General features: G+C 37.5%; 1 protein-coding gene across 1 annotated transcript in view; it reads right to left on the reverse strand.

Annotated features, from left to right (window-relative positions):
- The window catches only part of NBAS (neuroblastoma amplified sequence), a 230770-nt gene that overhangs the window by 148949 nt on the left and 68430 nt on the right, over nucleotides 1–13391 (reverse strand). The window contains exon 14 of the mRNA XM_008059599.2: nucleotides 332–408. Coding sequence (XP_008057790.1) covers nucleotides 332–408 — 77 coding nt within the window. The remainder of the gene's footprint in view (nucleotides 1–331; nucleotides 409–13391) is intronic.

Here is a 13391-nt window from a genome sequence, read left to right on the forward strand (position 1 = left end):
ATCAGTATAAACCACTGCATTTCTAGTCATTAATGCAGATTTTTGGTACAAAGTTCCCACCATATCAACTCAAGCTTAACTCAATGTGACAATATCAAAATTCAGAAGACACTGCAAAGGCAAACTCTATCGTATAAGTGGATATAAAGATAGACATTTAAGCTAAGACTGTAGAATTCACTCTCTAGATACTGACCAGGGTCCTTTCAGCACCTGAGAACTTTCAGAAAGAAATGACATATAATAAGCAATTCTACTGGTGGAAATCCCAGGTACAGATTTTTAGTTTATGCATTTTTACACTCTTGTTCATTGGTATGGGCAGTCTTACCTGTGGTAAGGCAAGGAGATAAGCGAGAGCCAAGGTCATGTCATTTGGTAAAGCATCACTTGCTAGCTGCAAGAGAACTGAAAGCAGAAAAACAATGCATTATTTGCTTGAGGATACACATGACATGCATAGTTACTAAGTGCCATGTTTTCAGCCCTATATGATTTTAACACATACTACTAGAGGGCTCTTTAAGACCTTTTATGAAAGTCTGTTCAGCTCCATCTAAACACAGATCACACGGAACTGTGTTAAACAGTGATTTTGCCTTAACTTGGAGAAAGTGTGTTGTTCATTTTTTACATATGAGGAAATTCTGTTAGGGCTGCTGCAAAGCCTAAGTGCAAAGACATCAGTGACGTTTCTCAGAGTGGGCTCTTGTGGTTTTAAGATGCAGACCATGCTATAAAATTATGTATATCAATGACAGCGAACACGGAGAGTGATCATATGAGTAACAAGGATGAGAGCAATAAAATAGCTCCATGAGTGCAAATATAAATTATTTGATTACTACAATGACAATAACACGATTTTGTTCCTTTCAAGAACACCCCTCTTCATCACATTCCACAAAAAGAAAATTAGTCACTTGCTTTATCTATATGTCTTAAAATATCCCAACTGGTAAAAACTTTTCCACAAAAAATTTTATACACGCAACAACCTACCAATATCATAACTTTAATATAAGAAAGTACTTTGCCAATAAGGTCTGTGTTTGTAAACAGTTTGTTTTAATAAGGATGTATCCTATTCATTTAGGGTCTTAGTGCCAAATACCAGTCAGGTGTATGTAATCACAATATAAATCCTTTATTTAAAAAAAAGAAAACTATAGACTCTCATAATCTGCACTGATGAAGAAGAACAGTATTTGCCTAATTCAAAGTAAATGATATTTGACTTTGCAAATGCACCACGTAATTTTTCCCCCAGAAGATTTGCCTTCCTAATTACTTCTTTGTTGAACTAATATGTGTTTGTATAATCTATGATTAGCTGACAGTCTGGGAAGTGGGGATGGTGGGAAAGGAGGCAACCTACAAGTATGTAAGGGTCAGAGGCTGAACCTGAACTCAAAATTTCCCGTGGATGATTCCTATAGAAAAACCACTGAGCTATCTCCACCGTTCCTCTACAAAGAGACATAGTACATGTTCTCCAAACCTTATACACCAAATGAACCACCAACCAGCCTGAGGCCTCCCAAAGAATCATACAGTTTTAGAGATGCTTTCCAATAAAAAGCTATTCATTTCTGTATTGTTTCCAGATCTATGAAGAATGATGCTGGTAATTTAATGGTATTATGTTAAATCTGTATATTGCCTTGGGTAGGGTGGACATCTTAACAATGTTGAGTCTTCCAATCTATGAGCAGGGAATATTTTTTCATTTGTTTGTGCCTTCTTTGATTTCTGTGAGCAGTGTTTTGTAGTTTTTGTTGTAAAGGTCTTTGAATTCTCTGGTTAGGAAGATGCCAAGGTATTTCTTTCTTTCTTTTTTTTTTTTCTTTTTTGTGGCTATTGCGAACAGGATTGTATTTTTTATTGGAGTTTTCTGTTTACTGTTGGTATATAGGAATGAGACTGCCTTTTGTACATTATTTTATATGCTGAGACTTTGCCAAAGCCCTTTATCAGTGCAAAGAGGTTTTTGACAGATTCTCTTGGGTTTTCGAGGTATAGAATCATGTCGTCTGCAAAGAGGGATAACTTAAATTCCTCTTTTCCTATTTGGATACCCCTGATTTCCTTCTCTTGTCTGAGTGCTCTAGCAAGGACTTCCAATACTATGGTGAACAGGAGGGGTGAGAGTAGGCATCCTTGTCTTGTACCAGTTTTCAGGGGAAATGGTTCCAATTTCTATATGTTTTCTTTGTTTTTTTTTTGTTTTGTTTTATTATGAAGTTGTGGGGTACAGTTAAGGGTTAGGTATACAATTGCGTTTCATTCAGGCACCCTGTTGATATAGGGTGTTTCCCCATTCCCAGACAGATATTTGCTACTGTTAATCCCATCTCCCTCCCCCCACCATAGTTTCCCAGTACGATCAGTCATTTTCGTATAGCATTGCATTGGATGTTTAAGGTCCATTATATGAGTGAGAACATGTGATATTCGGATCTTTGTTTCTGTGAGAGGTCACTCAGTATTATAGACTCTAGTTCCATCTAGGTTGCTGTGAAATTCATGATTTTGTTCTTTTTTATGGCTGCGTAATATTCCATCATGTATATGTACCACATTTTTTTAATCCAGTCCTCTTTTGATGGGCAGCATGGCTGTTTCCAGGTTCTTGCTATTGTGAACAATGCTGCGATAAACATGCGTGTGCAGGTATCTTTTTTATAGAGTGATTTGTGTTCTTCAGGATACATTCCCAATAGGGGGATTGCAGGGTCATATGGGAGGTTGGTATTTAGAGCTTTTAGGAATAGCCACACTGCTTTCCACAGAGGTTGCACACCTCTACACAGTTGGTGGAAGTGTAAACTAGTGCGATTTCTATATGCTTAGCGGTATATTGGCTATGGGTTTCTCATAGATGGCACTTACTATTTTGAGGTATGTTCCATCTACGCCTAGATGTTCGAGGGTTTTTATTAAGAAGAGGTGCTGGATTTTATCAAAAACTCTTTCCGCATCTAATGATATAATCATGTGGCTTTTGTTTTTACATCTGTTGATGTATTTAATTATGCTTATGGTCTTGCAGATGTTGAACCAGTCCTACATCCTGGGGATGAAGCCTATTGGGTCATGGTGGATGATTTCCAATCCAAATTCATTCCTTCATTCAACATCAACCTTCTTTGAACCAGACATTACCTTAGGATAAGACAGTCCAGTTCCTTCAGGAATAAACTGACTCTAAACAAATAATTTTTTTAAAAAATGCACAGGGCCCAAATCAAATTTTGTACCACTATGAGAGCAAACAAGAGGAACAAGATTAATATACCCTAGAATATTATTACAATCTGAACAACGATGGAGTTAGGATATAAATTTTGGGACAACAAAGAGAAAGCATGTAGACTTAATCTGCTAGAAATTCTGAATCATTTGAGAAATATTTACTTAGAATCTAGAAATACCATACTATAAAAATACATACATGCATGCCCGGGGTTGCCACTTTGACTCATGACTCCCTTATAAATTCTTCCATTTGATACCCACCTAACAGTCCTTCGTGACTCTTATTTTGAGGGAAAAATAAGTTCAACTCTTTTACATATTAATAATTCTTCCCTAATTTTCCTCCTTATAGTCTTTTACAAAGTGACCTTCAATTGCAATCTCATCTAGTGTTTTCCCATCCCACTTTAATTTTCTTTGGATATTTCCCTTCTTCAGGCACAAAAGAGGTCAATTTTCAAACAAGCATTCTGAACCCACACATCAAAATTATCACTGTCCTTTCTGTTAAGCTCCTGGAAGTCCTTGTTCTGGGTATGTGGCTGTTTCTCGAACTACTGTGAGGAATTTCTTTCTTGGAGTTGTGCTTGGTTGGAGCCAATCTCAGGACCATCTGGGAAATCAAGTCTCATTGCTGACTGTCCTTCAATCACATCTCACTCTTTACTATAACATCAACTCAATCTTTCCCTTCATTTAATGCTCATGTGACTGTTTCCAAAAAATCAAAGTTCCTTCAAGGAATTAAAAATATATGACCACTGAAGACATTCTAAGGAATATACTGTAGCCCTGAAGAAAATTCCAAAACAAACAAACAAACAAAAAAAAAACACCAGCCCAACAAAAAAGAACAATGATGACATCATTGAAATAAATGCATAATCCCCAGGAGACATTTTTGATTCTCATTATATAAGTTCCAGTAGGTTTAATTTTAAAATAGTTATATAATACATACAACTCACAAAATGCTCACTAATCTTACACCTTGCTAATCCTAGAGAGATTGTCCCTCCCAAATCTGACTAATTCCTAGAGACTGCAAACAACTTGCATGTAAGCACACCGTTGACAGGCAAACCAACCAATCCAGAGCCCATACTTGGAACCACCTCCTCTGTCTGGGCTACTCCAAGAGGCAACAGTCCTCTGTACTAATCACTACAAGGCCAGGAACTAGACAATTAGAGACCACCCCTACATCCCAGAGCCTGCCAAAATTATCCATACCATTCAATCTTAAACTTGCCCAAGCTTGCCTACCCTGCCTCGCCTATTCCTTCCCATGAAATCCCCAAGATTTTGCCCAAACTTCCCCTGGTTCCTTTAGCCTCTGCACCATTGGGGTGCTTCCTCCTCTTGTTTCTAGGGGTCTGTGAGTATAAACTTCTTCCTTCGTGATAGTCATTTCCATGCCTGCATGTCTTACCAATACCTGAACAAAACATAAAAAACTAGGTACATTTTAGAACAAAAACTAAAACAGTATCTATAAATATACAGTAAGTTTCTGACCTCCAAAATCAGGTTGAATGATACAGCATGAAGGAAACCAATTTTAAAGCCAGAAAATCCTGAGATCAAAGCTCAGGTCTCCCCCATTATCTGCTACATAACTTTGAGTTTCAGAATTCTGAATGTATTAGATTTTAGAAGGTTATGCTATATACATATCATGTATTACATGATATCCTCAACATGGCCTGGGAATATCCAATAATCAAAGATAATATTTCTACTACAAAACATTTGAATATTCATACTAAGTGAGATGAGCAAAGACTAGAAGTAGCCTCATATCAGTTTAGTTCAGGTTTTAATGCCAAACAAGTTACAAAAAGTCTTTCAATTTTCAAAGCATTTTGGATTTTGGGTGTGAGCATCATTTGCCTCATATGTAAATTAGGATAAAATGAGGTGAAGTATACAAAGCACACAGTATCACTCTAGCATACAGAAAGCCCCAAGTAGGTTTCCTTTCTCCTCTATGAGCTACAGGCTTGAAGAAGCAAAAGATTTTCTTCAGTTATGACATGTTTTGATCGCCTTCGAAAAATGATTGATAAGAGATTCTCCCAATAACCACCACAGTGGTAATAGAGACAATTACTTCCCTGTATAGAAATCATAATTATTTATGAATTAGCAACTGCATTTAAGCATGCAGACTAATTTCACTAAGAGGCAATGGCAGATGTAAAAAGTCATGCCTGATGATCTGATGCACTTCTGCTACCATTGTTATTGTTGCCTAGCTGCTTCTCACTAAGCACTCAGCAATCATTTGAATGTTACTCCTCACAACCTTTCTGTGGAAGAAGTTAGCTGTTTTCCTCAGCTTACAAAAGAAGGTGCAGCCTGAGGAAGGTGAGGGGCACACCTCATCGATAAGGGTACCTGCACGGTGAATATTTGTATACCTAGCCCTGAATTTTACCCCACAATTTTAAATAAAAATTAAAAGAGGAAAAAAACAACAACAAAAGAAGACGTAGAGTCAGTAAGTTCATTTCTACTGATCTTGTACCTACACATAAACAAATCGCTTCATTCTTGGAAAACATGTTCTTCCCCTGACAACTGTCCCTTCTGACAAACTCAACAGTACTTCCTTCCTTTGGTTACTGAATTCAGTGGCTGGTCTGCCTCTCTGCATCCACCACTCTGACACTCAATTTTCCCTCAAGTCACTTCATCCCTGGGTCCCAACTGCCTCCAAAGGTCACCAAATCCAATGGTCTCCTTTCTTTTCTTTCTTTTTCTCTCACATCTCACTGCAACAGTGGGTCTGGTGGGAGTGTAGTCCCTCCTTTAGCTTCAGGGACACTGAGTTCTCCGGCATCTGCTCCTCAAACGATCCTCCTCTGTGTGTGTGTCACCAGACTCTCTTCCTCCTCCTTGATGGCTCAATGAATGTTATTTCATCACTGTCTCTTAATTCTACTTGACATTTTCTCCCTGAGAGAACTTAGAACCACATTCTTAATTTCAGCTGGCACCTTGGCCTATTTTCCCAGTATTTGTCTCTAGGTTTGCCCTATTTCACTAGAGTTACATTTCCAACTGCTTATTGGACACTGCCACACAAATATTACCCCCAGTTAATTGCTCTTTATGCAGTATCTTCCACATTTCTGAAATAGTACATTATTCTTCCAATAAGCCAGAGTCAAACCCAGAGTCATCTTAGGCTCCATCCCCGCCTCTGTTGCAAATATTCAGGTCACCATCAAATCCTGTCGCATCATTTCCAAGGAACTCTTTCACACATACTTTCTATTTTCCCTGCCACAAGTTCTAGTCTAGGCTTTTCTTGTTGGAAACTGGGCTCTCTTTTTTTAAAAAAAATATATTTTATTTTAAATATGTGGGGTACAATTCAGGATTAGGTATACAAGTGAACATCATACAGGTAAAGTTTGAGCCTCCCTTTCATCTCCACTTTGCCTGGTTTGAGGTCAGGTACCCTTGCTGATGTTGTGTTCTCCCCCCCACCCCCCACTACCCTGGCAGTATTCTGCTACTACCAATCCCTTTCTTTCTGGTTTCTTTTGCTTTGCAGAAGCTTTCCAGTTTAATGAGGTCCCACTTGTCTACCTTATCTCTTATGGCATGTCTTTTGTGACTGTCTTTTGCATGTTTATTTTGTACCCTGAGACTTTGCCAAAGTCCTTTATCAATGCAAGGAGGTTTTTGACAGATTCTCTTGGATTTTCGAGGTATAGGATCATATCAACAACAAAGAGGGATAACTTGACTTCTTTTTTTCCAATTTGAATACCCCTGATTTCCTTCTCTTGTCTGATTGCTATTGCTAGGACTTCCAACACAATGTTGAACAGGAGGGATGAGAGTGGGCAGCTTTGTCTTGTTTCAGTTTTCAGGGGAAATGCTTCCAGAAAACTGGACTCTTTCAACAGCCTCCTTGCTCTGCTCTACCTGATGCCTTGAGTCTTTCTTCTTCCAATCCCTTCTTAACACAGCAGTTTCATAGTGCTTTTAATCAAACACTGTGTGATCATATCACTCTTTAGCTTTAAAAAAAAAAAAAAAGGCCCTCATTATTACCCTATTCCCCAAAGAATAAGAGTTAAAATTTCTTATTTGGCATTTAAAGTCTCCATAAATATGGGCCAGCCTTAATTTGTGGTTTTAATTGCCATTAAACCTACCCCATACACCAGTCAAATAAGTATGACACCCAAACTCTCGGCTTGTGCTCGTGCCTTGTCTTTGTATAACAATGATAAAATTACTCTTTAAAAATACCTATACTTTTAAAAAAATCTGCTCTGATGAGCCAAATTGCGACAGATGCTTTGCATGAATTAGCTCTAAGTGTTTCAAAAACCCTACAAAGAGATAGTACCATCTTGTTTTTACACAGGCTTGGAAGTTTATGTAAATCAGCCAAACACAGAAAGGCAGTTCATTTGTAAAGACAGTAAGGAGGAGATATAAAATAAGATGGCTATCTTTCCCTATCAGTACCTACCGGGCTATTGACAATCTTATCAATAGTAATAAATTAACTATTTACAAATAATATTACAAATAACTACAAATAATGAACATGTGCCATTTAAAAAATGTGTATAAATACATGTACAGTATGCAGATTCCTACAGTCACAGGATTCCTAGAAGTAGAACTACTGGGTCAAATAACTGGAGTATTTGTAGCTATTGCCACATGTTTCAAAAATTCTCATTTTAAGTCAAATGCTTGGCACAACGTCTCCTCTAGGATGGTTGCCGAGCTGAAGTTCATCCACCTACACTTTCATGTGGCCCATTACCCTAGAGGTTTCTTGTCATCTATTTCAGTCACCCAAACACTTGGAGGATGTCTAAAACTGCCTCCAAAGGTAAACCTTCATTTGTGAGTTGACTCCTCAGAATTAATCCTAAGAAAAAGACACCTTGGCTTTCTATTCCCCTTTGAGAAACTAGAACTCAAACTTTAACCACACTGTCATTGATGAACTCCAGTAAAATCAAAGATAGTGATTCTATTTAAATTCTTCAGTGGCTGGGCTCTCTTATTCGAACAGCCCTCCTGCAGATGAAAACAAGCTCTAGATAAAGTATTTTTAAAAGTTTCAGAAGGCACTGGAGAGGTACCAAAAGCAGACAGAAATTGAAGGGTGGTTCTCATTTGGAAAAATGAATGGCAGTAGTGAGTTTTCCATTTTTACAGCTTCTATCCTGAGGGCAAGCCCCTGTCTGTGCCATGCTGGGCAGGTAAAACTCAGCTAGAAAAAGTACAGTCTTCAAGAGCCAGAGCCCAGGAAACTACAACAGCTAGACAGCAAGAGAAGTTTGGTAGTTTCTTACAAAACTAAAACAAATGCATAATCTTTGACCCAGCAATTCCACCTTTATAGATGCACCTAACATAAATAAAAACGTTATGTCCACAAAAACATTGTACAAGAGAGCTCACAGAAGCTTTTTTGAAATAACCATAGCTGAAACAGAAACATGGATAAAGAGTTGTATATTTATACAATGAAATACTAAATAATTTAAAACAAAAACAAATAAAAACTTACTGATAGATACAACATATATGAATCTCAAAAATTTTCACTTTAAGTATAACACAAAAGAATATATACTGCATGATTCCACATAATGATTTCTAGAACAATAAAAATCTACAGTGGGGAAAATTTGAACATGGGTTTTACCTTCTAGGGAGGTGAGGTGGGAGTTTACTGGGAAGAAGTATGAATGTTCTGGGGTGGCAGTACATTCTGTAACTTGACAGGAGTGAGGGCTACACCAGTATCCCACTTAGCAGAATTCATAGTCATATAACTAAAATTTTTATATTATACTGTTTGTAAATTTTATCTCATATAAAATAAACATTAACTCTGATTAAAGATAAGCATATAATGTCAAGGGGTGCAGTGTACTGATGTCTGCAACTTACTATGAAATGTATCAGACAATAAGTTGGATTTGGTAGATGGATAAAGGGGTAGAGAAATATATGTACAGTAAGTATGGTAAAATGTTAACCTAGGTGTAGGGTGTATGGGAGTTCACCAGATAATTTTTTTCAACTCTCTCTGAAATTTAAATTTTCTCAATAAAAATGTTGGAGGAAGAAAAGAGAAGACAAATTCTCTTTGATAACTGTGTTAAATGCTCAAGTTCCCTGTTAGTTATTGATTCCTCAAAGGTAGTTTTCTAAAAGTTCCTTCTGGACAAGTTATATATGCCTGGTTTCCAGTACTGCACCCCTGAGTTTTGACCACACTAAACCCATGACCTCCCAGCTGCTTCAAGACTGAAGAATCCCAGGTGACAAGTACACCACCCTCCATAAGACCCTACATTGAAAGGAAAGGGATTATCTCTTCCCTAATCTCTAACACAGTTGTTCCTGAAGTTATCTCATGACATCTTTTTTTCTCCCACACATGGATCCCAGGGCATTGAACTCTATAACCCAAGTGCCTAGCTGGGGGTCCTTCCTAAATAACTGATGCATTCTTAAAGGAAACTGATGGGGTGGAGGAGATTATCAGTCCCCACTCCACGTCTAGGCATTAAATATGTCTTAGCAGCAGTCACCAGACTCAAATATTCTTACAAAGTGGAACTTCAAATCCTACACAGAGGAAGCCTCAGCCTTGGGATCTGCAAACCATTTGAAGAAAAAGTTGACACATTTTTCTAAGATAGTAAGGAGACTGTTCATGGAGTTTCACTGGGATCCACCAGATGTCATATTGGCTGGAGACTGACTCACAGGAGTGTAACATTGAAGATACATATATATACAATATTTGAAACAGAAAAGACTGTCCTATATTTAGTAGTGTGTATGAATTTAATTTGCAGTGCTAGTTCTCAAACCTTGAATATGATACTTTTCTAAACAAGTTATACAGCCAAAATCAAATGAAATCTATGCCTAAGCCTCCAAACACTAATTCTGTGCAAAATAAGTGCCTCTGGAAAGCACTCTATGATAAATTTAATTCCAGAACTAAATGCACAGATGAAAACTGCCCATATTATTGATTCGGAACTCATTAGCCATTAAATCATTCATTTAGCTAAATAAATAATGATCAATTTTCTTTAGCTAGTCTCCATAAAAATCTTTTCATCAACTTTATTAAAATTCTAAAAAGTCAGATCACGTTGAGAACTTTAACTTGTATTATGACCTGCTTCAGAACCAAAGTCAAGAATCACATGTTTACCATGGTTTTTAATTTGTGTCATTTAAACTATATCACTCTTTGATTCTGCTGTATTTTGGACAAATATTTGATATTATAAAATAGCCAAAGATACCTGTTCTAGACATACTGGCATTATCAAAAAATACCAAATGTGATAGAGTACATGAAAATGCTTCATAAATTATAAACCCAAATGTAAATAAAAGGGATGACTATTATTACAATCACTTCTTTATTTAGTATATGAAGTATATTAATGGTATATATACAAGATAGCCTTTCTTCATATCAACAGTAGGTGCTCTAAAATATTTTTTCAATTCAATCATATTTAAAATTTTTTTTAAATTATTTAATAGATTTAGATTCTTTCCTGCTAGAACATTAAAATCTGATTGTCAGAAAAAATAATTTGAAGAAACACCTGGGCAGACAGAAAATCTCTGCATTCTTTCTAAATCCCACAGACACTACTAAGAGCAGTACACATCCTTGGATTCAGATTAACCAAGAGCATATGCTCAATTCACTGGTCCAGTGACTCTGACACACACACTGTACTTATTCTCATCATTATGAAGACATTTATTTGGCACCTACCAGACAGAAAATCCTTGCAGCTCTGGTAAGTGTTAGAAGTAGATATGGCACTCAGGGTTTGAACCTTAAGTTAAAGAGACCAGATACAAACACAAAGATATAGGAGCTTCTCTATGATGCCAAGGGAGAAACTCAGAGAGCAAGCATACCTCAGATCAAAGAATGGACATATGATGGTGGCGAAAATCTAATATTTTCAGTGAAACTTCCCTAAGAGTCTTAATTGTGGTTTCACAATTGAATCTCATGAAGTATCCTGAAAAATACTTAATGCATGGGCCCAACTCTAAAGACTCTAAAATAAATAGTCTACAATAGATCCAGGGCTTTGGTATCTTTTAGAATTCCCTACATGATTCTAAGGTGTAACCAGGAAGAACTACAGAAGTAGATCTTGAAAAAGAGGTGAAATCATAACTGATCAACTAACGTGCAAGGTGGCAGCCAGGAGGATCACGCAGGTCAGGAAACTAGTCAGAGTAAAGGTGTACATGACAGAGCCCATAACGACATGATCGAAAGCAGCAGCCCCAAAAGGGAACAAAATGAACTGTTAGGCCCATATCACAAATGAGAAAACTGAAGCAAAGGAAAACAGAAAAATATTCTTCTGCTTGAAATCACTGTGGTTTTTGGTAAGAGGGTTCACTTAAATGTTTATCTTGGCATGCAAAGTCTTGAATTTTTCTCAGCCTACTGCTACATCGTTTCTTCACTGGCTATCATTTCTTCACAGCTTCTCTCCAGATATTGGAATAACACAGATCCCTGAAAAATCATGAAATTTTATCTTCTTTGCTTCTGTGAATTTTATTACCTCTTCCTAAAATATTCCCTTTCTTCCTCCCACCCCACCTCCCTCTCAATTTCCCTCCTTGCCTCATTTACATAACGCTTATTCATCCTTCCAAGCCCAGATCAAATATCACTGCTCCACCTTTTCCTCAGTCACCACACCTCTGTAATCCTAATCCCTCTGCGTTGCCTGCCATAGCCCTTATCACACACAAATCTGTCTGTCTCCCCACCTTGACTGTAAGCCTGTTGAAGACAGGAACAGTTGTCTTCAGCTTTATATTCTAAGCTCTAAGGACAGTGCCTAGCACGAAGTGGTCTGAGGACCATTCCTTCAGGGAATAATGTATACATGGTAAAAAAGGGAACTGGAGGGAAATCCCGGATTCATCCTTAAGTATGTTTCCCCCACTCCACACAGCTCCTCAAGAAAACTTACACTATTGGCTTCATGCTTCAAGGTGATTTTGATGCCTCATCATTACCAACTACCACAAAGATGGTTGAGTACTCTAAGGACCCTATGACAAGGAAGCCCACTAGTCCAGAAATAAGTACCTCCTTGTGGGCCGTATGCTTAAGTACTCTAAACATTTCTCCAAAAACAGTGCTGGAAAATAACAGAAGCCTTAATACACAGAAGAATCAGTTCGAGAGGGCTTACTCCAAGACAGTATTCATCTTTCTGACCTTAAACCACGTGGTTTTCTATTGCATTGCCTCTTGTAAAGCGTATCTTTTGCATGAGAGGAATTCAAATTCACATACATACAGGCATGCCTTGGTGATACTATGGGTTTTGTTCCAGACCACCACAATAAAGCAAATATTATAATTTTCCCAGTAAATATAAAAGTTATGTTTATACTATACTATAGTCTATTAAATATGCAATAGCATGTTTATACTATACTGAAGTCTATTAAATATAAATAGCATTGTCTAGAAAACCATGTATACACATTAATTTAAAAATATTTTATGACTAAAAACAGGAACAATCATCTGCTCTTTCAGCAACTTCTAATCTTTTGGCTGGTGGAGGGTCTTGTGGCAGTCAGAACATACACAAAATGTATCAGTTAAATTTGCTTTCTTATATGAGCGCATTTTGTGGTGCACTCAATGTTGATGGCTGCTGACTAATTAAGGTGGTGGCTGCTGAAGGTTGGGGTGATTATGGAAATTTTTTAAAATAAGCAACAATGTAAACCATGCTATGAACAGATGTGCTATTGTCCAGGCTTCTTGGCTCCATTTATAGAACACAGGTAGCATCAATTTAGCATCACTCTTAAGAGTCCTAGAAATTTTAGAATGTAAATGAGCACTAACTTACACTTAAGTCCACAGCTGCACTGTGCCCATTAGAGAGTCAGCATGTCCTTTGAAGCTTTGAAGCCAGGTATTGACTTCTCTGCTCTACCTAGAAAAGTCCCAGATGGCATCTTTTTTTTTTTTTTTTTTTTTTGAGTTGGAGTCTCACTCTGTCGCCCAGACTGGAGTGCAGTGGCTGCTCCCGGCCACC

The sequence above is a fragment of the Carlito syrichta genome, unplaced genomic scaffold (genome assembly GCF_000164805.1).
Source record: "Carlito syrichta isolate Samal-C Ts95f unplaced genomic scaffold, Tarsius_syrichta-2.0.1 Scaffold304285, whole genome shotgun sequence".
Classification (NCBI taxonomy): Eukaryota; Metazoa; Chordata; class Mammalia; order Primates; family Tarsiidae; genus Carlito; species Carlito syrichta.